Source organism: Aedes albopictus, chromosome 2 (genome assembly GCF_035046485.1).
Source record: "Aedes albopictus strain Foshan chromosome 2, AalbF5, whole genome shotgun sequence".
NCBI classification, from domain to species: Eukaryota; Metazoa; Arthropoda; class Insecta; order Diptera; family Culicidae; genus Aedes; species Aedes albopictus.
In genome coordinates, this window is record NC_085137.1 from 73,350,805 (window position 1) to 73,377,973 (window position 27,169).

At 39.0% G+C, this 27,169-nt stretch overlaps 1 protein-coding gene across 6 annotated transcripts in view; it reads left to right on the forward strand.

The window, feature by feature from the left end:
- Positions 1-27,169, forward strand: part of LOC109427595 (DENN domain-containing protein 1A) — an 80,313-nt gene that overhangs the window by 38,165 nt on the left and 14,979 nt on the right. The window contains exons 3-10 of one of the 6 annotated variants that reach the window (XM_062849917.1): positions 3,849-4,176; positions 4,239-4,680; positions 4,754-4,902; positions 4,976-5,116; positions 14,903-14,935; positions 15,167-15,685; positions 24,187-25,020; positions 26,099-26,329. In XM_062849917.1, the coding sequence (XP_062705901.1) occupies positions 3,849-4,176; positions 4,239-4,680; positions 4,754-4,902; positions 4,976-5,116; positions 14,903-14,935; positions 15,167-15,685; positions 24,187-25,020; positions 26,099-26,170 (2,518 nt within the window). In that variant the 3' untranslated portion in view covers positions 26,171-26,329. The other 5 variants (XM_062849918.1, XM_062849915.1, XM_062849919.1 and 2 more) reach the window with 5 other exon arrangements.

Here is a 27,169-nt window from a genome sequence, read left to right on the forward strand (position 1 = left end):
CGCACATCACTCGATCCCTCCTCGATCGTCACCTTGATCAATCGTATAAGTTTAATCCGTACTCGTGCATAATCTGCCATAGCTGTTCTCGATCGATTGTATCATACGCCGATTTGAAATCGATAAACAAGTGATGTGTGAGCACGTTGTATTCGCGGCATTTCTGCAACACCTGGCGGATGGTGAACTCCTGGTCCGTTGTAGCGCGTTCACCCATGAATCCAGCCTGATATTGCCCCACGAACTCTCTTGCAATCGATATATAGGTATTTTTTAAATTTCTGTTCGGGTCTGTCACTGCAAGCAGTTTTTAGATCTATAGTCTATTTTACGAAACGACAACAGTGTTGATATTGATATTAACACTCACGGGCTTGCGCGCAACCTCCTGTCAAATTTTCATTCATGAAATGAGCGATCAGCTGATCCGAAACGTCTCGTAAAATGGCTCATTGTGACATGCAATCGGTGATAGACGGCGGCATATAATTAGAAAGAGTATCTTGTAGGCAGCGCTCAGTAGTGTGATCGCTCGGTAGTTCCCGCAATCCAACTTGTCACCCTATTTGTAGATGGGACACACGATACTTCCTCCTCCCAAATCTTGGGAATAACCCAGTGTAGTGTTCTCCAATTGCATTAATGCTTCTCCACCGTATTTTAGAAGCTATGTTTACGGTATGTTTTTACAGAAAAATTTCTAAGAAGGCAACTGGTGCATATCAAGTAACTTCGCTGAATGGTACGACTTTCTCATGAATTGGGTTGTTTAGTGAACAAAATATTGCTATTTTCTATATCCTAATCGATAGAGCTCATTTTTCTGAGTATAACGTGATTTTATTGGATTCCAATAGCTTTATTATGATGGTTAAAATAACAAAATAGTTTTAATTTTCATCGATAGAATGACAGTTCAATCGATAAAATGACAGTTCGACCCGAACAAAAAAATTTTCCCATACAAACTTAAAATGCATTTTAAAAATAGTTCCCGCACTCCAAAAATTATGAAATTTTGGATTCCGACTAATGTTTGGGTGGAGAATCTGATTATAGAATAATCCGGATACCCCTAAAGAACCCAATTATCCCGTGATGTACAGCATGTCAAAATGTACATATCAACCTACATTATCTGCTGAATGGTGGGGGCTGGCTCACCAACACTTCCGGTCCGCTTTAGTGCTTTATGCATCATTGTGGCCAGGTGTTGTTCTAGTTTTTCCAACTGTATTGTAAAGCATGAGCGGTGATCCTTGGCATTCTTGTGTAAATTGGGGTACTCGGAATGTTGATCGATCACCGATTATTGCTGGCAGATGCAGTGGAAAGTTTGTCTTAATACGTATCAATCGTCTCTGACAAACGAGAAAAACTGACCTCACTGATTACCTGTCTCTGAGCCAAATTTGGTATAGAGTCTTCAGTCTCCGATTAATCGCTTCATGTTTGATGGAGGCTTTTAATCCAATGGGTTATATAGCCGCTATCCGAATGAAGAGAGTAATGTTCCGCGTAATATATCACAAATCAAAAGAGGTGCGGTATATTAAGTGGAGCGGATATACTGAATTGGGTACCAGACCAAGTCCCTGCTGGGTGGCACGAAATAGGTGAGCCATAGACAATAGAATCGTCAATGTCGTAGGGCATAGTATGTGACTATTGTCGAAACCAAAAAAACTTTTAATGCCCAACCAAATCATTAGCAATATCAATTTGCTTCAAACGCGTTCCAGTGATAGGGTTAAGACTAGGATCAATTATTACAATACAATTTCACGTTTCAATATGTGTTTAGTAGTTTTAGAGGTAACAGCCTAATAAGAAATTTTCTGCAGGTTCATAACTTGCACTCAACGAGTTGAATGTTATATTGCCTCACAACTGTAAGCAACATTATTACTCATTAATAAAAGGTTGTATCATCAATATGGACATAGACTTGCTGAACGAAACATTTGACCAATTAACATCTTTCAGGTATAAAATAGGTAGTAGGACAAAACTTTTATTTTTAAAAGTAGTTATCTATGTTCATGATAGAAGAGTAGCGTAAAGTGATACCACCCGTTACAGATCCAGAAACGTTTCACACTGAAAGAAGGTTGGAATGACAGTGTGAACAGAAGATCCGAACTGCTAGGAGTAGGAAGAAGTATGTTTATTTCCCCTTCCCTTCCCCAACACTCTGTAGAATTTTGATACAACTTCACGTAACTGTTTTCTCCCTAGCCAAGATCACAGGGTTTGACGGTATTTAAGTGAAGGAAGTTAATTATAATTCTTGTAATGAAAATATCACCTTTAACACTTTAATGCGCCTCCAGCGGTTCATTGTGAACCGGCTGCTACAGATGGAGTATAGCTGATTTATCAGAAATGCTCGATAAACAGGAGGAACCTGCTAGGGCTTAGTAGTTTCTATACTCAGAAAACAGTTCCAGTCGGTTGAGTCGGGAAGGGTTGCGAGAGTCGTTGTGAATCATAATGAAAGCATTTGTGCTTTGTGACGAATCTTGGGATCTTTCTGGAGTCAGCAGACTTGGAATATTGTTGTCTGGGCTTTCCACTATTTGGTTAATTTTAACAATCAATATGCAACAAATAATAGTATCTCGTGTATTCAAATTGCTCATTCACAGTGCTGACATTGTATTTACTTGTGATTAATATTAATTTTAATTTTCAATATCAGTATTTTCATATGTGATAGTTGTTTTGTGAGTAAACCCTAATATGTTTTGAATGTCTAATGCTTAATAATGTTTTCTTGCCATATCAATTTAAAATAACTAAGAAACCGAAACCAATAGTGTGAAAGTGCAGCATTTAATAGTGCTTGCTTATAGATTCGAAGCCAACGGGTGATCAAGACTCAAGACTTAAGACGCATACTTGACGAAATCGACAAAAACTGACCACTTCGTCCTATATATATATATGTTTATACTAATATAAGTGGGCCGCGGAGCTGTGCGGCCCAGTATTTCCTTTTTTTTAATTCCAGAAAACGCCATAGTTCTGAAGATACACCCACGAAGTTTCTAAACACAAACGGAAATTGTCCGGAGCAATCAAGATAAGTAAAAACTTTTATAAACAGGCGCGCAACTCTTTCTACTACTAGGCAAATAGAATATTTATGTGTTTGCTTATTTATCACATTCGTGGCGGTGCGGAACATTTTATAATATAGGTACCGTACTTAACATTTCTTCAATTCACCTTTAAATAACTGATCTTTAAATTTTGTATAAAAACTTGCATCTCAATTATTTTCATCATATTAGTTTTCTTTTATTTCAGAATTTTTAAAGCATTATGGTAGAAAGAGTTGGTGTCATGATTCATGCAAAACTTGAAACTGAAAACTCCTTATTTCCCCCTATGGGTTAGGGAGGAGCGGGACATTCGAGCCTACTCATCAGTGGAAAGGACTTGCTATGCTAATCGGTTTAGCATAGGGCAGATACAAGTCTACTGGTAGACGTATCGCCCAGCGATTCAACGCAGATTGGCCACGGCCCGGGGGTGCGTTGATTATAACAGAATAACAGAATCAACCTACATTATCTGCTGAATCAATACATTACTTCCAGCTGATAAACATTCTAATTTATTCGATTCCGCGTATTCCTACCAGTATGTCACTGACCAATACACTTGGTAGCGTAAAAAGTGAGTCATAAATTGATATCTCCGAACTGGTTCTCCGTTTCGTGCTGTTGTTATCTCCGGGCACGTTCCTACACTCAGTATTCAGCCAGCGCCCAGCAGACTAATAAATAAAAAAAACGGCATGATTCATCTAACCTGTGTTTTCTTCCTTCCACTCCCGCCAGCAACCGAACGATCCAGGTGCACTCGTTCGTACTGACCAACATCGACTCCAAGTGGCGGTTCGGATTCTGCAGGCATGATCCCAAGTCACCGACGGCGATGGTCATCGTCACCTACCTGCCCTGGCACGACACCTTCATCCGCTTCCTGAACGTGTTGGCCGATGTGCGGAAAAACTCCCAGAGTGAATTCGAGTCATTTCTAGCGGAAGCGTACAACAAAGGAGTGCCGGAACCGGGGGGATGTCTGAAGCTGCAGTACGACCGGCCGGTGCAGACTTTCGTTTTCCAGAGGCCCCAGCAGTTCCTTCTTCCCAGTATACCGGAGAACGTGAGTTTGGTTTGTCCGGTATGTCCGTTATTTGTCCTACAAGATCCAAATTCCCTTTCCAGCACAACCTCAACCTGTACTACAACTTTGTGGATCCGAAAGCCATGATCGGTGTGTTCGCCGCGATGCTGGCAGAGCGGCGAATCATCTTCATGTCCCGCCGGCTGGACGTGCTCTCGTCCTGCATCCAGGCGGCCAATGCATTCCTCTACCCGATGGTGTGGCAGCACATCTTCATCCCGGTGCTGCCGATGAAGATGAAGGACATCCTCGGGGCGCCGATGCCCTTCCTGATAGGGATCCCCGACGCGGTGTACAGGTCGCTCCGCAAGGAGGAGATCGGCGACGTCGTCATACTGAACTGTGATAAGCGAACGCCGGATGCGCTGGAAACGCCGTTCGACGATGTGAAAAACATGCCACCGGAACTGGTCGCCTCGCTCAAGAAACACCTGGCCAACTCGACCGAACATCGGGGGGACCGGGTGTCGAAGATATTTTTAGGTGAGTGAAATGTTACTGTTAGTTAACTAAATCACCAACTAGATCACCAATCTTTTTATTTTTTCTGTCACAGGTATTTTAGTGCAATTAATCGGCGGCTACCGGGACGCGGTAAAGTTCAACGACAAGATCACCTTCGATCCGGAAACGTTTATCGACACCCGACCGTCGCATCTGAGGCCATTCCTAGCCAATATGCTGCAGTTGCAGATATTCCAACAGGTAGTTTTTGATCCTCAGTCTTTCTAACACTACTAGCTGGAATCCTACATTGAGCATCTATTATCCTTCACAGTTCATCGAAGAACGGCTGGACATGCTGAACACCGGCCAGGGCTTTTCCGACGAGTTCGAAGTGGAGTGCTTCCGGTATGCGGAGAAATCCGGACGCAAGGTGAAACAGTACAAGGATCTGCTGAAGAATTTTAAGGATAAGGTACTGTCCGTTTTCTGATTTATGTTCTATGTGGTGACCATATGGTGTTGGTCAATTAGTTTCTGTTTCTGTGCAGATTGGTGTTCTTATGTGATTGCGCTTGTTCTATAGATTTCCGAAAGGCAGAGAGTCAATTTTACACCGCTTTATTCATGATCTCATTGGTTTAGTATTTTTATATTTTTGGGCACTTATTTCACCTTCCAAAGTACGCATTATATTTGAAATCACATATTTCTCTTTTTATTGTGCTCATATTCTGCTCTTATGGGTTTCAAAATGAACAAATAACGTAAAAGAGTAAGGATGTTGTCTGTGGAACTTGAGAAGGGAAAAATCATGCATTTCTGCCATATATCCGGAGAATCTTCCGAAACTCTAATACAGATTATTCTAGCTATTCTTGCTAGGAGTTCTCCTGCAATCCATTCTAGAATTTCGCAAGCCATTTCTACTGGGATTGTTCCAAATATTTCTCAGAACTCTTTTCAGGGATTCCTCCGTGAATTTCCTCTAAAATCCTAACAGTGATTTCCCAATAGACTTCCTCCAATGATTTTACAAGGAATAACTCCAGGGATTTATCCAGAAATTCCTCTAGGGATGTCTTCGGGGATTGCATATTCCTTCAGAAATCACTCAAGGAGTTGATCCAGGAGCTAATCTAGAGGAATTCTACATAAATTACTTACGGATTTTCTTCAGATATTTCTGTAGGAGTTCGTCCTCTAATTTCTCGGTTAATTTCTCCAGAAATTCATCCTGGGCCTCCAGAAATTTCACCAAGAACTTCGCCAGTAATTCTTGGGAATTTTTCCTTTGAAAAATCCTTTTGATTTTTTCAGAAATTCCAGATTTTTCTGAAAATCTTACGAAAAATCCTTCAGAAATTGCTCAAGGGATCCTTTGGAAATTTTGCCAACAATTCTTTCAAAAATCTTCCATAGATTTATTTGACAACTTTCTTTAGAGCTGCTTCAGAAATTCCTCCAGGGGTTCTTTCAGAAACTCCTCCAAATATTTAGCCGGAGATTCCTCATTCAGACAATCCTTCAGAAATTCCTTTAGAATTTTCTTTTGATGGTTTTTCAGAAAATCTTCCAAAAATTCCTCCATAAAATTGCTTCTGATAATTTTCCTAGCTTTTCTCCAGAAACATCTCATTTTTTTTTTTTGAAAAGCTTGCATGGATTGCTTTAGAAAATGCTATTCCTCCATGATTTACTTTAGAAAATATTACAAAATCATTTCTACAGAGAGACTACCAGGAAGTTTGACTTTAAAATGCCTCCTGGATTTCTTTCAATAATTCAGGGATTTTTTTTCAGGAATTTCTCGAGGGATTTAAAAAAATCTATGGATTGCTACAGAAGTTCCTCAAAAGATTTCTTTACAATTTCTACAGAAAGACTTTCAGGTAGTTTCCCAGAGATTGCCTTTTGGGCTTCCTTCAGTAATTCCTCCAGGGATTCTTTCAAAAAATATTTCTGGGATTAATTTGGGAATTTGCTCCAGGCATTCCTACAGAAATTCCTCCGATTCGTCTAGGATCTTCATAAGGCCACCTTTCTCAAACTATTGGTCGCGACCCACCAGCTCCATAAGAAATACACGTGTTCGTAAAAAAGTTTGAGAAAGGCTGTCATAAGGAGTTTATTCAGAAATTTCTCGAAAATTATCCAAGGCTTGCTACAGAAATTCCTCAAATAATTTCTTCATTTTTTTCTTCTTTTTTTTCTTTTTCTCCATGGATTCGTAAAGAAAATCTTCCAGGAATTCTATCAACAAGCGTAATTTTTAAAAAATCTTCCATGGATTCCTCCAAAGACTATTCCTGCGATTTCTTCAAAAAATCATCCAGGGATTGTTTAAGAAATTTATCTAATGACTCCCTTAGAAATTCACCTAAGAGTTCCTTCAGAAATTCTCCCAAAAATTCCTTAAGAACATCATCCAGGGGTTGCTTCCCTCAGATATTGCGCAACAGATTTTTTTTTTCGCAATCTTCTAGGGATTCCTTTACAAATTTCTCTGGGGATTCCATCAGAAATTTCATTAGAGAATCCTCCAGAAGCACCTCCATGTACTTCTTTAAAAAATCTTCCATGGATTTAATAAAATCTTCCATGAAAATTGCTGCTGGGATTCCTTTACAAAATCGTTCATTGATTCCATCAGATATATCTCCAGATTCCTTTAGAAATTTTCCCAGTAATTCCTTTAAAAAATCTTTCAGGAAATCATTATAAAATTTCTCCAAAATTTCCTACGTGATTTTTTTTTCATTGAATCCTTTAGAAAATTTTCCAAGGATTGCAGGAGATTGCTTGTATTAGATAATCCTTCAGAGATTTCTTAAGAATTTCTTTTGGGTGGTTTTCAGATAATCTCCAAAACAGGAATTCCTTCTGAAATTTATATAAACATTTATGCAGAAATTTCTCAATATTTTGGTTTGGAAAAGCTTGCATGGATTGCTTCAAAAAATGCTACAATGATTTCTTCAGAAATTTTTATAGAGATACTTTCAGGAAGTTTTCCAGAGACTTCTACAGAAATTTTCCTAGATGTTTCTCCAAGTACTGTGAGATCACCATTCACCGCTTGTTTCATACGATTTGAATATAAATCGTATGAAACGAGCAGTGAATGGGGCATGAGCGGTGAATAGCGACCAAACGGTTTTAAATTAGAAAATTTACCTTTAAATTTCCTCCTGGGCTTCCTTCAGTAATTCTTGCAGCGATTCTTTCAAAAAATCTTGCAGGGATTGATTTTAAAATTTTTCTCTGGGGATTCCTTCAGAAATTCCTCCAGGGATTCTTTCAAAAATTTCACAATGGGTTCATTCAGAATTTTTTCGATAGATTCTTTTCGAAAATTCTTCATGGGTTTTCCTCAAATAATTTTTTCACAAATTTCGCCGGAGGTTCCTCTAGAAATTATTCCAAGGATTTCTTCATAGTTTTTAGACTTTTCCATGGATCTTCTCAGTATTTATAATGGAATTCTTTAGAAAATGTTATAGGGATTCTTTCAGAATTAACTTGAACGTTTTTTTTTTAACCTTTCGCGGATTCTATCGGAAACGCCTCCAGCGATTTCTTCAAAAAAAATTCTAGGGATTCCTTGAGAAATTCTTCCAGTGACTCCTTTACAAATTCCTTCTAGAGATCCTATAGAAATTCTCCCAGAGATAACTTCCTTTAGATATTGCGCCACAGATTTTTCGCCATCTTCTAGGGATTCCTTTAGAAATTCCCAGAAACTTCTCCAAGAGCTCTTTTAGAAAACCTTTCATGGATTGCTTCCCAAATTGCTGCATTTATTCTCTTAGAAAATTGTCCACGGATTCCTTCAAAAACTTATCTAGTATAAATGGTTTAAGAAAATCTTGCAGAAATTCCTCCACGGATCGATATATCTCCTGTTTCCTTCAGAAATTCTTCCAGGAATTCCTCAAGAAAATTCTTCAGAGATTCATTAAGAAACTCCTCCAAAGCTTGCTTCATGGTTTTTTCCATGAAATCCTTCAGAAATTCTTCCAAGGGTTGCTCCAACAATGTCGCTAGTGATTCCTCCAAAAATTTCTACCAAGCATTGCTTTAGAAAATCTTCTGCTTCATGGATTCTTTCAGAAATTCCTCCAGCGGTACCATTAGGTTTTTTCCAACAATTTTGTAAAAAACTTCTTCAGTTATTCCTTTAAGATTTTTTTCAGAAATTCTTTCAAGTATTTCTTTAGAAGCCATTTTTGGAGGCCTTCAGACATTTAACCTGAAATTTCTTCAGAGGTTTTTCAAAGATTACTACGGAAATTCATTCTGCGGTTTCGTCAGACACTCTTTTAGAGATTACGTCAGGAATTTGTGTAGGTGATCTTATCCAGGGATTTCTTCTGCAATTTCTCCAGGGATGTTATTTAAAATTTCCGGAGGAATATCTCCAGGGATTTCTCCAGAGATTCTTGCATGATTTGTTTATATTTTCTTCTAAGAAATTCCTCTAGGATTTATACCTTGGTTATCCAAGTTTTTTTTTCAATAATTTGATCAGAAATTTTATCAGAAGCATTTCCTTGTAATTTCTGCATTAATTATTTTAGAAATTTCTAAATATACTTTCCTAGGTTTTTAAACATTCTTTCTGAGATTTTTAAAGATTATTTCATAAAATTCATCTGCATACACTTTTTCTGAGATTTCTTCCGGAATTGGAATTCTTGTAGGTATTCCATCATAAAATTCTCAAAGAATATCTTTAGTAATTTCTCCAAGGATTATATTAAAAATTCCCGCAAGAATGCCTCCAGGATTTCTTCCAAGGACACCTCTATATTTTTTTAAGAAGTGTCTTAACAAATTTTCCAGGTTTATAAATTTATTTCTCCAGATATTCGTCCAGAGATTCCTTCAGAAATACATTTAGGAATTTTGTGAAGAGTTGTCTCCTTGAATTGTTCTAAAACTCTCAAAACATTATTTTAGGAAGGCTATCAGGAGTTTTGCAAAGAGTTTTTTTTTCAGATATTCCTCCAAAAATTTCCCATAAAATCCTTCTTTCATTTCTACTGGAATTCCACTAGAGATTTCATAATAAAATTACCTTATTTCAAATTACATACCTCAGAAATTCATTTATAAATGGGTCTCAGTATATTCTAAATATTGCTTCAGATACTTTCAAGCATTCATTCAGACATTTCTTCAGTTTCCTTCGGTAATTCTTCCGGGAACACCTTAAGGACAGACTTGTTAGAATCCTGGAATGGCCGCAACAATGGTCGACTTTGGCACCTACTCACGATTTCGAAAGCACAAATCTTTTCGTAAACAAAACCAACGCACCTGAGCTTTTTATTTTAAGCTTATTACAAGTGAGCAAGAACAGAATAATAAAACGCACTGTTGTTTGAAGCTTGCTTCTTGAGATTTGTGCGTCTGAAGTTCTGATGCACTGCTGAAGCGGGATTTCAAGACGTTTGTCCTTAAGAAAATCCTGAAGTTTCCTTTTTTTTCCAGAAAATCCTTCCACCAAAAAATGCTCTAGTGATTCCTTCAGAAATTCAGAAGTCTTCCATGAATTCCTTCCAAAATTGGTTCATGATTTCTTTCAGAAATTCCTACAGTGCGGTGGTTTCTTTAGAAACTCTTCCAGAGATTTTTAGTAAAATTTCTTTAGGGATTCCTTCAGTTATTTCTTTCCATGAATGCCTTCAGACATTTTCCAGCAATTGCTTCAGAAATGCTTTCGGAAATTCCTGCTGCGGTTTGTTCAGACATTCCTTCAGGGATTTCTTCAGATGAACTTCTCCATGGATTTCTTCAGCAATTTTTCCAAGGATTCTATTCAAAATTACCAAAGGAATGTCTCTATTTCTTCAAAGATTCCTCCAGAGATGTATAAATGATGTTTTTATTTTCTCAGAAATTACTGAGGGTTTTCTTCAAGGATACCGCTAGGAATTTTTCACGTATTATTTCAGAAACTAGTTCAAAAATTTTCCTTGTAGTTTCAACAGGAATTCTTGGTATTTCATCAACAGATTTTTCTAGGAATATTCACAGAGGTCTATGATTTTGTGTCTCCAGATATTCCTCAGGGCAGAAAGACGACCAGGAATTTTAAGAATTGTTCTAAAAATATCTCAGAAGATTCTTTTATGAATTCCATCATGAATTTCCCAAGGAGTGTTTTAGGTATTCCTCCAAAAATTTCTCAGTTAATCTTTCTAACATTTCCTTAAGAATTAATTTTGGATATTTTCCTTCAGATAAGCCTTTACAGGTTATTCTAGAATTCTTCCAGAGATTTCTGCAGGAATTGGACTTGAGATTTCTGAAAAAAATCATTCAGTAATTCATTTAGATTTTTTTCTGAGATTCTTCGAGACATATGTCCAGAGACTCCTTCAGTATGTTCCAATCATTTCTTAAGGTATTTCATCAGGGACTTTTTTTAATTTTTTAAGATATTTCTTTGGAAACCTCTAGGGATTTCTTCAAAAATTACTTATGAAATTACTATGAAAAATCCCACAGGGATGCATCACTCGTTTGTTTTGATGAGATATTTTCACAAAATATGTTATTTATTTTGGGCCTACGTTTTTTTAGAGTTTTGAGAGGTTTTGTTTAGAGGAGTGATAGTTTCTAATTTTCTTTACTATCATTCAGATTATGAAAAACCATCGAAAAAATCTTTTTAGTGCGAACTACTGAAGTCATTTCTATACCGTACTAGTATAAGGCCACCGAGAGTTGTAAAACATAAGTAATCAGCTCTGATTTTACCATGATAGCACTGCTGTAGCATCTATAAAAGCATTCCTGTTATAACAAATGTTATCATAAGCATTGGCTTCGGTTATTATGCTTGAAGTTGATTTGGCCGACATATGCGACTTTAAAAGAGAGGCCCAGATGCATAGGGGTGTAAGTGCCATTATTTTTGTCGAATTGAAGTTAAACACATCATAAAATTCTTCAGATTTCAAGCTTTTCAGAAGTTTTGCATGGTTTTTTTTACATTGTTTAGGAAAAATACGATATATCGGAGAAAAAAGGGGTTGATTAGGGCTTCAATATACATTTTGTATGAGAAGAAAAACGATGAGTCTCGTTTTCTCGAAAGTGGTTTTTTGTCGCTTAGGTACACCCCTTTGCTTCCAATCATCTAAAGGAAATGCATATTCTAAGTAATACTTCGGTTGTTGCATCCTCCGTCCGAAGTTGGGCAAGCAATTGATTGATATGACATGGCGATCATGACCGTATCTACATGAAATGGCGACCATAACATGTTATAATAAAAAATATATAATTCGTTTAAATGGTTGCATTCTTAAATATAATAAGAGGACTCACTAAACAGTTGAAATTGCTGCGTAAAGCGCTGTTTGCAGTTCAAAAGGAATTTCTTGGCCTATCTTGATGCATGGGAAATTCCTTGCATGAATCGCCCAAGAAACCGTTTTTCTTCCATCGCAGTACGTAGTTGCGAAGAAATGACAATTCGTATGGCAGTCACCGTAGAAAGTTTCTGCCAGGAATCGCTCAAGAAGCTTCTTGAGCGATTCCTTTTGAACTCGAAACTGCGCTTAAGCCATGATTTTCTGGTTATGAAATTGCGAATGAAATAATCAAAGTTTGTCTTGGTGATCGTGACGTTTAATCAGAATAAACTTCAATGAGAGGTTTACGCTGTTAAGTGAATCCCCCTAATATTGTTTTTTTTTCAAATCATGGCGATTTTTTAAGTTTTACTTAGTAAACTTCAGATGCCGTTTTCTCAATACCTACTTGTACAAGCTAATCTGCCTGTAACCGGATATCAGACCCACTTTTGCTGGGTTTCCTATTCATATTGAACAGTTACGCGATTTCAGGCACTTGCACAACATGGCGACCATGCAGTGCCGGATTTAGGCCTCGGGGGGCCCGGGGCAACCCTAAAAAGTGGGCCCCCAGAATCAAAATTTCGAAAAAAATGAACCATACAATTACGTTTTTTTCTTAATCTTATGTATTATTTTAGACCTAATATTGAAAGCTTCTGATTTCTGAACTTCTCCAAAACTCCGACAAATAGAAAATTATTCGAACATTTAATTTGATATTTGACTCAAATGTCAAAATGCTAGCGTAAATGACATCTCGTTCAAATAATACATATATTTTAAACTTTCATCCAAATTGAAAACATTTATACAAGTTTAAGAACTTAGCGTTCAGTTAAAAATATACTAAAACATGCAGCAACTTTATTTGAGATTGCACGGGATCGACGAGTATTTCAAAATTCAGATTATATAAAGATTAGTCTCTTGGGAGCAACTGTAGCAATAAATCTTAATATCTTCAGTAAAACCAAACATAAAGATATGGAAAGTTACAGTTTCCAGGACACTTGGTTTTCAAAACTAGCCTTAACTTCCAAACATCTCCAGAATTCATCATCTTCTCTTTTTCATGATAGCAGCGACCTGATGCAAATAAGTATAAGACATTTGTTTCCAAAATATAATCATATAATCAACAAACGTATGTATAATTGTATAATCATTGTGAAATAATAGATAAATTTGTGAAACTATTGAAATTTATATTGATGTACAATTACTCAAAAGCTTAATATTTCTTGCAATCTGCTTAGAGACACTTTTTGTAGCAACTTGTAGTCACGGAAAAGTGTTTCCACTCGATAAGAACTTTCAAGGGTTTTTAGAGAAAATCGCATATTTTCAAATACTGCACCAAAAATAATGAAACATTTGATTTCGAATTATTCTTAAGAGAAAATCCAGATAAATGGCCAAACATAGTTTAGATACCTTTAGGAATCCTATTATAAGTTCTTTTTTAGTGTGACGTCCTCACTGGGTCACTGCTTCTTAACTTAGTGTTTTATGAGCACTTCCACAGTAACTGTGGAACTGTTATTAACAAAGAGTTTCCTTTGTCAATGACCATTTCGTATGTGCATACCGTGTGGCAGACATGAAGACACTCTTTTCCAAAGAAGTCAAGGATTTTCCTTTACGAAAAGTTCTTGGAACGACCGGGAATTGAACGCGTCACCCTTAGTATGGTCATGCTGAATATCCACACCTTAACAGCTGTGGCTATAGGGGCTTTGTATAAAATATGAACGCTCATTCACGTGAATTTCATATGGTTTCGTTGAAAAATATAAATCGTATTTCGGATTCTTGGGGGGCCCCCTTCATCGGGGGGCCCGGGGCACTTGCCCCCTTTGCCCCCCCTTAAATCCGGGCCTGCGACCATGACATTGTTTGAAAGAAATGGTGACCATAACATGATACGAAACTCTCATAACTCATTCAAATCATTGCATTCCTTAATATTAACCTAAATTTTAAACAATCCTAAGGCAGTTCTAGGATCTCTTTATCTGCTCTCATTTACGACAACTAACTGATGTTAAAATATAGGGTGACGAAGGGTATTATAGGTAGGTTTGTTCTCTTCGTCATCGAGGGGGTTTTTGTGGACCAAATTGCCTGAAATTTTGGGCATATAATTCAGCTTGGTTGGGAAGGATTTGAGGACAACTCTGAGTTCAACAGGTTTTAAAAAAAACTCCTCATGACGAAGAGAACAAAACTGCCGAAAATACGTAAGTTCCCCTATTTTGTTTCAAATTTTTTACCTAAATTACAACCGCCCTTTTACGCACAAACTGTTTGGAAACTTATAGTAAATTCAGAATTGTACGATACATCTCAACCATAACACTAGTCCTAAGTAAATTGTTATTGTGTTCGGAAAATAATGGAATTATATTTGAACATTTTTACATCAGTATTATATTTTTATGTATACTTAATTTGTGATACGTTAGTTTAAGTATGTTAGATTTAATAAACTATGGCTGTTCCACTTACTTCTTTCAGTTTTATTTTTATTTTGTACATAGATCACCTCACCCTAATTTGAAATCTTTCAAGTTCGTTCCAAAAAATAACTTCCAATTGTATTCTCGTTCCATATTCATTTCATTGCCTGGCATGGTGCAACATCATCGATCATCACACTTTTCGGCTTTGAAAAACTCTCGCAAAAACATCAAAAATCTCATCTTCAATTGCGGCTTCTAATGCGAAAAACCTTTCGTTTCTCTCGCTCAATATCCGATGCTGCGCGCTTATACTCATCAACACACCATCACGACTGGCTTCCCGATTTGTCATCATGATCGCGCGTGTGTGCCCCCTTTGCTCATCATGTGTGTGTTTGTCCACCATCCGTGTGATTCATCGCGAAGACCAATCCGGCGGTACGATCCGCCGTCAAATCGGTGAGTGGGTTTTTCTATTTCTCTAAGTTTTCCTATTTTATTATAATATTACGCAGTGGGAGAAAATGAGCTAACGGATCAAACAATTTGCGTATTCATTGATCTTCTCTATCGAAACATCGCTCTGGAAACATATGCAGCTTATTACCGTTAAATGATCCGTTCGTTAGTACCCACTGCGATCTTGTAAATTCTTTCACTCATCCAAACCCCCAATCCATCCGCACACAGGTCAAGGAAGGTGGCAAAGGCATGAAGACGGCCTACAAAGGCCTGCGGTCCAAGTTCCGCGAAACCACCCCACCCAAATCGAAGCTGGACAGCAGCATCCACTCGCACATGTCCCAGTACGACGTCGGCCACCACCAGTCGGCCCCGAACTCGCCCGTCTTCAACAAACGGCCGCAAACGATTGCCCTGCCGGACGATTCGTCCTACCACCACGCCAACCATCACCACCAGATGCTCACCCCTTCCAGCACGTCGCTGTACAACTCGCCACACATCGCCATGATGAGCAATAGTAGCCATAACAATTACAACACCATCACCGGCTGTAGCAGCAGCAGCGCCATGAACAACAATTTCAACAGCAACAATAACCATTACAACAGCACAAGCAGCAGTAGCGACGTGCGGAGTCCCTCGCTCAGCCTCAGTCCCACCAGTTCGAATTCGTCGTCGGAGATGAATCTGATGCAGGAACTGCAGCACCTGGCGCTGTTCAAGTCGCCGGCCGTCAACCGGAATGTAAGTACCGACACCTCCACCAACACCACCTTGCGTGAGTTTTGCTTTTAGGTTTGTCTTGCGAATGATGATTGCTTGGTTTGAGATTAGTTTTCTTTTCGATTTGATTTGAATTAGTTTTTTGAAGACTGAACAAGAATTTACTTCAGTTTTTTTGGTTAGCATAGCGTCTCATTTTTGGTTTGGAATCTACACATTTTGTTTGGTTTTGGATCTTAACACTTACTTCTCACTTTAGAAACACCGTCGAAAAGCAATCGGATAGTAAAATTGGAAAAATAGGCTTTGGCAAAACAAAAAAAGTGAAAGAGCATCAAATAAGTTTGACTGGTTTCGATTTATATATGCAATCTAATACATAATCATAAAAATGCATCTTGCTTTAAGATCTAATACGCAGTTTAATAAAATACACCTTATAGTTTATACTCCACTCATATCAACAGTAAATTACGTGCATGTTAGCAGCGTTGGATGAAGTAAATCACATATTACCAAAAATCTAAGATACGTAATAATGTTTTGGTAAGTTTTGAAGCTATATCTACGAGTATAGCAGAAGCACAACTGTTCAAATCAGCAATAAGGTGGACTTATAAAACTTACAAATGCTGGTGAATCCCAACAGTAAGATCGGTGAAATCTGAAAACCTGCTACTTAGCTTAGTTAGTGTTCTATGAGCACTTCCAAAGTTATTAATTGAGAGCTTCCTCTATCAATGACTATTTTGCTTGTGTATAACATACACGCTTTATCGTGTGGCAGGCAGGAAGATACTATATGTCCAAGAACGTCAAGAAAATAACCGACCCTTAATCGAACCCGTCACCCTCAGCATGGTCGTGCTGAATACCCGTATGCTCACTGCATCGGCTATGTTGAAGCCCCTCTGGAACATCCTTGAAAGCTTACTGAAACCTACGAAAACTTCTCCATTACCCCCTGAAGTCCCCTGAAATCCCTCGAAACGCCTTGAAATCCCCTTTAACTCCCTGGAAAGCCCCTAAAATCCCCTGAAACGCTTTGAATCACCTCTGAAGCTTCCCTGTAACTCCATGTATAGATTCCTAAAACCCCCACAAACCCCTTGGAAATTCCCCTGAAACGCCTTGGAAGCCATCTGAAATCTGCAGCTCTCATGAAACCAGAGATGAGAATGTTCTGATCGTGAACAACAATCAGAATACCATGGTTTCAAGAATAATCCTTGTGTGAGTTCTTCATTCGCATCCACCTGATTTGTGCGTATGAAGCAAAACTAGCAAAAGTACATTTCATGACAATCAAATGATTTTATGATGGACAAAATAATGTTCTGTGCTACATTGTTCCTGAGAAACAGAACTGCCAGTCGAGTAAATGCGTTTTTCATTTAACTGCAAAAAGCTCAGAGCTACTTCGTGAATCATAGTCGGGTGCGTTCATGAGTTCACCAGTAGGTTTGTTTTGTGTCTTGAAACTCCTTAGAAACTCACTAAAACAAGAGACGGGAATTGTTGGATAAAAGAGCACAAAACAAATAACAAAGAAGACACGGAGTTTATCCTTCGTCTCAACTAGTAAAGATAATGACATGATCTCGAAAATCTTTGTTAGCATTAGCATTAGCATTAAGCGAGTCGCACAAATTCGTAGGTGGTACAGTCCCAGACCGCTGTTATGGGGGTTGCCTCCTTCCGGTCCGAACCATAGCACAAAAAATTTGGGACTAATCTCTTACTCTTAGACAAGACTGTCGCAATCATCCAATGGTCGAGAACTGCCCTGGCCACGTCCTTGCGACTGCTGAGGGATGGGAAAGGATGGTTAGTTGGACACCTAAGAAAGATATAGACAGCTCTACGATCTCTCAGACCTAGGTGTCACGGGAATTTGTCCATCTTGATCGCTGCAGGACTGGGTGGTCGAAAATTTGGAATAGATGATCTCGAAAATTTTTGTTGGTGACAAAACAGAAGCCGAATTCAAAACTGTTCACCTACTCGAAGTTAACTGTTATAGCTTAAAAATGTCTAAAAGCACTATCAAATGTTTATCGTATTCTGTTCAAGGTGGGACAAACATGTGTCGCTTGCGGTGGTTTGTTGCAATACATTCAGAATGCAACATTGCCATTATGGTTGCGCGATGGTTGCAATTCGATTCAAGCGCTTTGAAACCTCTACTGTGACTGTACCACATCAGTGTTTACTCATTTGTTGATATGAGCTTTTAGTCCGTGGTTGTAGTCAGACTGTCAAAACTAATATTTTTCTCGTAATGCTGAAGTTTCTTACTGGAAACTTGTGGCTGTTGATAATTCCTCCTGATGATTATTCGAAAAACAAGTAAAAGCAATAAGGAATCCTGATAATCGTGCTAGAGCAGCACTTAGCTGGAATTAAAAGGAACGTAAGTACTCCCGATTTTCTTTTACTTTCTTCTAGAGTTTTTCCATCGATCTCCACAGGAGTTTCAGCGAATTACTTTTGAAGTTTCACCGCAAATTTCTGTCGTAGTTTCTCCCGGGACTTTTCTCAAAAAATTACTTCCGGTGGTAGTCGTGGGATGTTTCTCAGAGTTTTCTGAACTTACCCGGAACTTTTTCATAAGATTTTTTCCCGAAGTGCCTTCTGGTATTTCTGCAGGTGCTATTGTGGATATTTCTCATAGAGTTCTTCCCATGATTTCTTTCACAGCTTGTTTCAAACTTTTTATCGTACTTGTTTACCGGATTTCTTGCAGTGATCCATCTAACATTTTTTAACAAATTTTCACGGTATTAATCCCAGAGCTCTTCCCGGTATCCCTATCAGAAGTTGCCCTGAGATCCTGCATGTTTCTTTCAGGATTTCTTCAATAGTTCCTCCCGTAGTTCTTGCAGGGATTTTTTCCTAAAGTTTTTCTTCAAAATGTGTCCTGGGATAACTTACGACATTCCTGGAGAAATAACGGAGAGAATCCAGGTGAAATCAGGCGAGAAGCTCCACAAAAGCTAATAGGACGCAATCAGTGAAGTACTAGATTGAAAGTAGTGAGCTGGATTTTTGTATGGTGAGATGATCAGATCTGCATTTTAGCAAAGAAATGGTGCAAACAGCGTGGGTTATATGATTTCTTGACTAATTTGATGCTGTTTGAGCAAAAGTTTGGATAACTGTGTTGTTGAAGTTGCAAGAATTATTAATACAACAACACAGTTACCCAAACTTTTGCTCAAACAGCATCAAATTAGGCAAGAAAACATATAACCCACGCTGTTTGCACCATTTCATTGCAGAAATGGAGAACTGATCATCTCACCATACAAAAATTTAGCTCACTACTTTCAATCTAGTACTTCACTGATTGCGTCCTATTGGAAAAAAATCGAAAAAAATGGGACTTCTCGGAAAAAAACTCTAGGGGAGTAATTCGGGAAGAAAAATATTATGGAAATTCAAGGAGGAATTCTGAAAATCTCTAGGGGAAATCGTGAGAGCAACTACGGGTAAAATCCCGTGAGGAAATTCAAGAGAAATGTCGAAAAACTCTGCTAGAAAATCTTGGAAGAACTTCTGCAGAACACTAATAAGAAAAATGTCCGAAGGAAACCTTGGATAAATTTTAGAGGGATATCCGGGATGAATCCAGCGAGAACCTTTGGAAGTATATCGGGAAAACCTCTGGAAGAAATCCCGAGAGAAACTGCAGCAGAAACCCCATGGGAAACTCCTGCGGAAATCCTAGTAGAAATTCCAGGAAAAAAACTCAGAAATCCCAAAAGAACACCGAAAAAATCTCGAAAGGAACTCCACACTAGCTTGGACTGGCACGTGAATGCCCTTAGCACATTTAGAGCAGCATGACTGTCTGAGAAGATGCAGATTTTTGCAAATCTGTAATTTCTCCTCAGGCAAGTATTACCACACTCTAATATGGCTTGAATTTCTGCTTGAAACACAGTGGGACTACGTCCCATTATTGGTATAGCTTTACTTATACCGGAGCCAAAAACTCCAGCACCAGTATTTTCACCCATCTTAGACCCATCAGTATAAAATACAATAGAACCTGGACATAAACTTGGCCCATCAGAATCCCAAATATGCGGCTTGGTTTAATCACATGAAAGGGAACATCATAATTGTTCTTCGTAATCATCCAATCCTCTACTGTTTTAATAAAACCCAAAGCGCATTTGTACCCTTAGTTATTACCTGGTTTAGATGAAAATTCCAAAGCTACACCGAGATGTTTAACTCCTTCCGAGAACTGAATTGGAATTGGAACTTCATCCCAAGAAGGCTAAGTAAGATGTACTTTCTTCCTTCTGGTAAAAGGAACGATAACACTTTTAAAAGGGTTTACGTCTAATCCCCCCTTCCTCTACCATTTGAGAGTAACATTCAGCGCACGTTGAAGCCGATTTGAAATCGTAGTACCGTATTTCCCACGTAACAAAATGGCCATATCATCTGCGTATCCTATCACATCAAAACCTTGATTTATTAGCTTTTTAAGGAGTTCGTTCACCACCAAAGATCACAGTAAGGACGATAGTACTCCTCCTCGAGGACAGCCCTTCATAGATCTAACAGATAGCCGCACACCTCCGAGATCAGTAGAAATCTCCCGATCTTCTAGCATAGATGTTATCCATGCAATAATGCGTTTCTCCTGGCCCTTTGCTTCCATCGCTGAACGCATGGAGCTGTAGGAGGCATTGTCGAATGCTTCCACAATGTCGAGAAAACAAACCACGGCTACTACCTAGGCTTGAAGCGATTTCTCAACCTTGCTCATCAACGACTGCAGCGTCATTGTTGTAGATTTACCCATTGATAAGCATATTGAAATTTGCAAAGAGGCATTTCTACTAAACTCCATGGTCTTTAACAGAACACAAGAAAGGCTTATGGGTCTGAAGGTTTTTGGAATTGTTTTGTTCCGTTTGCCAGCTTTTGGGATAAAAGCAACACGAACCTTACGCCACGCCTTCGCAAGTAACATTGTGATGACTAATTAATCTTGTAGAAGTTTTGAGAACCGTCATAAAACCTACTACATTTTATTTTGGTTTTATGTTGAGAACCATCATCGCTTCCCGTCTACTTGACTAAGAAATGTTACTTGAGTTAGGTATGTAAGTAAACCTTCTTACGTTGGTAGCAGCTCGCTGACGTAGTGCACGGTTTGGGTCAAAAAAATGACCCTAATGCACAAGAAGGGTTAAAGTAATACTGGCTCTGAATATTTCGGTTAAGATTGCACAAATTGCCTCTATTCCATGTTGAAGTAAAGCTGGGAAAATTCCATCTTTCCTGGCAGATGCGAAACGTTTGAAAGAACTCAATGCCCATTCGACCCTCGTTCTTCATCCGAATAAGGACTTTATGGAACCTTGCATCTATAGGAGCCTTATTGATGTCTTCACATACCCGTCTCCGGTCCTTCCGTTTGACTTGCCTCAATTCTCTGTTGTATTCTGTAAGGGCTTGTTTATACTGAACCCGAGCAAAGTCTGATAGCAAAATGAAAACTAATTTTGATGTTGTGATATTGCAAATTTTGATAACTCAGGTTGTTGTCGTTTTGGTCGTTTTAACGGTTAAAACATCAAAAAGGAGAGCAGAAAAATGTTCCTGTGACAGCAAATTGAAAACCATTCCTGCTATCGATGATAGCAAATTGATATCTCTTTTTGTTATCAGCGCAAGAAAAATGAAAAATCGTTGAATGTAGAGTTTTTCGGTTGATATCAAATCCTAAATGCAATAATACAATTGCACTAATGATATATCCCTAGAATTACTTCACATAGTTTACTAAAAGCCTGAAAGATTTAAAAACTATTGTAACACTAAATATTTACATTAATTCAAAATGACAGCAAACCGAAAGCAAAATTTGAAATCAAATTAAGTAAAGATAAAATGATATCAAAATGTGATATCAATTTGTTGCTGAATACAAATCATGTTTTCGATTTGCTGTAATTTTGTTGCTGGACTTTGCTCGGGAACCCAATCAGATGTAACTTTTGCTCTATTGAACAACCATCTAGATTTCTTCCTCAGTTCTGCCAGCTTATCATTCCATCAAGGGACATCCCTGTTAATTACCTCTGTCGGGTTGGGCAGCTAGCATGACAAGATCTGTTCACCCTTATATGAATTTCCTTAATGAATGGTAGAGGTCCCAGTTAGTTTTCTTTGGGTTTCTATAGCTTTCAATTAAATTTGGTCCGGCTTTATAAGCGAACCTAATATGTTTGTGATCTGGCAATGATTCCTCATCAGAAACATGCCAGTTCGCGATCTTATCTGATAACAGATAATTGCAAAGCAAGCTGCAAAGCGTAAGATCTAAAACTTCCTGTCGAACAGCATTAAGGTGATACGGGACACCGTTTTAATTTTGCTATCTTCCGTCACTGTCATCATCATCACCCTCGAAACTTTGACGATGCAAATCTCTAGTTCCAGTGGACTAATCGAACTGAAAACTTAGTCGATTGTTCATCACATACAAACGATCAATTGTTGAACCCATTTCATGCAGTATAGAACTCGAGATTTGCATCTTCAAAGTTTGAGAGCAATGACTGATCATTCTGATGACGCCCCGTAAAGCCTTAATAAAAGTTGAAGGATCCCTTTAATTGCATACTAGCTGTCCCGGCAAACGTCTTACTGCCTGCCCATTGTGTCTTTTGACATGCAACTCCTTAGAGATGTTCCTTTGTTTGGGAGACCCCTTTTTCAGAAATGGGAAGAATCTCATACTATGCTAAGAACCTTCCCCGGTCTCAAAAACTTACCCATACAAAATTTTGTACCAATCGATTCAGTAGTTTTCGAATCCATAAGGGTCAGACAGACAGAAATTCATGTATATACAGTGACGGGCAAAAAAATAAGACCACCGGTCCTATTTCATGCAAAATGGTCAAGCTTGACGATATGGTACTCGGTTTCTAGTAAACCGATTTGGCTGAAATTTTGGCAGCCGACATGGATTTACGGGAATTTCGATTTGTATTAAATTGATTGAGTTCTGTTCACTACTTCCAAAGTTACAGATATACGGTGCGACAAAACAAAAACATCAGATTTTTATGCTGGTTTTTTGTGGTCAATTCAAATGTCCCCAAGTTTAAATGACATCCTTAATTTTAGTACTAGAATATCAATCATCAGATACTTTGATGCATCCTTTGGTAATGGCAATCTGAAAGTGGTCCTATTATTTTGTCGTTTCGTAAATCTGTAACTTTTGATGTAGTGAACGGAACTCAATCAATTAAATACAAATCAAATTTTGCGTAACTCTATGGCGATTGTCAAAATTTCAGCCAAATCGGTTCGCTAGAAACCGAGCATCACATCGTCAAACTTGGCCATGTTGTATGAAAAATGGTTGGTGGTCTTATTGTTTTGTCCGACACTGTATATTTATGACAAGCTCGCTCCGGGTAATTCTTGGCAATGTAGACCTGGCGTCTACCATTATGTCTAGCACAATCCTTATCGGATTCCTGACATAATCCTCGGTTGACGAGCTCCTCCCACGATCTTGAAAGATTTCTGCTAGAACCTTTGAGGGGTTCCTGACGGAATGCTTTACAAACTCCATCTCGAGCATTGACCGGATTCCCTTGGCGTTATCTTTGTTGCACACTTAGATTAGGGTCTTTGGAATACTTAGGGTTGCGAGTTCTTAGACAAATCCTGATACATTATAAGACATTATAAGATCCTCCACGCATTTTCTGTGTATTAATATCTTAATCCTTAGCAGTTTTTTTCTAGAGAATCCTTAGTGAATTTTTTTAGATATTTTGGATAGAATCCTTGTAGAAATTGTGATGAGATTCTTTGTGAATTGCTGGCGTGATCTTTGAAAGATTTTCGACCAGATATTGACATATTTAGTTTCAGCCTCAGCATCATTTGTCTGAATTGTGGTACTAGAGATAAGCTGTCCCAGAATATGCAATGCATACACATGTCTATTGGAATATGGTGTTATGTACAGCTCGATTTTTTCAAATGGTTGTTGTTCTTAGTTGACATTTTTAGCCAATGCAAAGGTTCAATATAGTATTCAGAACATGAAATTAGATTACAATTGGACTTTAATATGGTAGGTAACAGCTGTTTGAGTTCTTGTACGGTGTCGGTCACTGGTGATGGATTTTTAAAACACTTTTTTGATGCTCTCCAAATTCTAAATTACCTTTAGAACTAAGATACATCCTTCGGACAAACATACAAACCTAACAAACACACCAAAAACACTTCTACCTTTTCGTGTGTCTAAATCTTGTTTTTATACTTTCTGCTTCCCATATCTCTTTCTCCGAAAACACATTTTGTGTCATTAAAAACTCAAAAATTCAATCATATCTCTGTTTCCATTACTCGACCTCGATATCTCGTGTAACATGCATTCACGTTCAAAACACGCGTCCATGTGTTCGTGCTCCATCAACTACGAATCATGCGCAAACACAAACATCCCCTCAACCCCCATATAGCTCAAGCCGACGTACAGCCTAGATTCACCGAATCGGCCCTCATCGCGAACGGGAGCTCCGGTGAGTCCCCCTGGAGTAGGCCCAGGACTGCCCCGAATACATGAAGCCTCCACACAACCGCTTCTACAGCTGGATCTCCACAACGGAACGCCGGAGGTCAACGGAGATCGAGGATTCCACAGTGTGGAAAATAACTACAACAACAACGACGATCACAACTTTGACCTTTCGCCGGACATGCCATGTCCGCCGGTGCCCCCGAGGCGCTTCCAAACGGCGGCTGAAGCCCTCGCCGCCATCCAGATTTCACCCCCGCCAATGTCTCCCCCTTCGTCTTCCTCGTCGACCTCGGCGTCACCCTATAGAAACTATAACAATTTCCTACATCACGCTGCCATGATGCAATCGAAGCCAAATCATTCCTCGGTTCCGAACACGACCGGATCGCCACCGCTTCCGTCGCCACCGCCTCCTCCGCCACTGAAGGCGAGTCGGAACGACCCCCTGGTGACGCAGTTTGACGTTGACGAACTGATCACCCTAACGCCAAATAATTCCACCAACAACGACGCTAGTAGCCAAATCGTACTCGAATCTAGTGATCATCATCCGATCGGTCGGTCGATCACCACCACCGGCCACCATCATTTGCTATCGAACGGTACCGGCGCAGAGGTACCGGGTCACGCGACCGTGCAGCAACACTCGAACACGTTGCCACATCCTCCCTCTACTCATCACAACCATCACCACGCTAACAGCCATCATAAGCCACCGGCCCCGCAGCCACCGCAGAGGCCACCGCTGGCACCGAAGCCCACCTTCCGCAAAGAGGTAATGCCGCTTTTCTACTCCTACTTCCTTTACTACTTCATCCATTGCTTGCTATTGTACTATCTGCTCATGCATTGCTTTTGAAACAACCCAGTGCTTGTGAATATTGGAAATTTTCTTTGGGAAAGACTGAATCCTTAGGCCCCCGCCATCACGTACCCAATATTGGTCTTTCGAACGGTTGTGTAAGAGTGTGCGTGCCGAAAACGTTTCGAAAAGCTTCTGATGCCTTCATGAAGGTTTTGATCTTATATTTATAGTATTCGAAAGGGTGAATGTGTGTCTGTGAGTGAATGAAGCTTTGATCATTCTGTAATTTAGAAACGCCTGTAGCTGACATTTCGACCTTATTGAGTATGCTTCTTCTCAGTAAGGCTCTGAGAAGTACATCATGATCTCTCATGTCTCTTAACAATACGCGGCAGTCTCTCTTCCTGGCAATTCAGGGTGAAACCTCCTGTCTAAACCGGTCCGACGAAAAAAGAGATATTTTCAATGACATTCTAAAAGTTAATGTTTGAAATCCAGAAAGCAGACAGAATTCAGCTACACACGAGTATAACATTTCTGAATGATCTAAGCTATATGATGTACAAAATTATTTCCAAGAACACGATGCTCTCCATGATCCGCTTACACCAAACACTAGGCTAAATCAACCCTGCTGTTTCTATAGCTAACCGTTTACTCTATTTTTCTTCTTTTTATATAATTTATGTATCACTACAACCTTTTCCTCAAATCCCGAAATCTGAATGACCCACACCTCTAACATTGATTTGAAATCCCAAGACGAGATTCCGCATTGAGCGTAAACTGAGCATGCACACCGTCGTAAACTACGACGTATGAGCGTCTATATCCAAATCCATGGCATTTTTTTTTCTAAGCCAGGCAGAACCCGTGAAGAATGCTATCCGCACTAACCTAACGATACCTCTGTTTCTCTATCCATATTGCATATATCGTTTCTTTTTCAAACACTCCGTGTACAAAATTGTCCAAAACACATTCTTGCAACCCCTCGCCAACCTTATCGAAACAAAAAAAAAACAACTGAACTCGAAACGTGCCAAAGATGCCAAAGGCCCTTCTAACGGCCATCCGTACGAGCACCACCGCTGCCGCCGCTACGACCAATAACCAATAGAAGAGAATAACCGTACACAATTTTCGATGAGCGAGAGAACCAGAGAGAGCGCCACAACGAAAAAGTCACCAACGAACCCAAACTAACCAGCAACCCAACCAACATCACCATATCAATAAAAACGAATGAATCTACTAAACGCACAAATCACACCGTTTGAGTAAGACTTTGATTTTCTCTCTCACCTGTATATGAATTTAGCTTCTAGTGGCTCTCACTGTGCAATTCTTAGCTTAGATGTACGATCACCTCTCTCAGAGCTTCCATCCATCAGCACACTTCAAGCTTCATGGTTGGGCTGTGCTCGCTCACACAATGTTCACGCTCTCATATCATTGAGTTGGTGTACTCAGATTACTTCATTCATTCTCATCACTTCTCGCATCAGCACCAGCAGTCACTGCGACTCTCATCGTTCATTCGTTCGTTCGTTCATTCGTTGATGGTGTTCAGTTCAGTCAGACGCTCACTCATCATCATCAGTTGTCGTTCCACCATCGAAGACATCATCCATTGCATTGTTCCGTGCAGCTTTACGTTCTAACTTCTCAGTTACCTATATCACCGTGCTTGTTTTTCTTTCCATTTGCTTGTGTAATTTGTTTATCTTTTCTTTTAGCTCCAGTATGTGTGCGTGTGTCTGCGTTTTCAGATATTTCTTTCACTCTTTTTTATGTATGTGTGAATGTTTCAAACCGTAATAATATCGTAAAAGTTTCAAGTTTTTCAAGCACAATTTTGCACTCAGAATTTACGCTTTTCTATAGTATTAGTTTGAGACGAAACTACGGTTTTCTTTACACTCTTGGTTTGAATGTATCAATAAGCCCAACTAATGATAATGATTACCCCTTTTTCAGCGAAGTTGTTCAAAATTGTTTCAAATTCCTACTTCCTATAGCTTATTGTGATAGTAACGACGATGAGGCTCACTGCATCAATTCAGTACTCCTATGAGTATCGATGACAAGATAATAGATATCAATAGTCCTTCCTTAA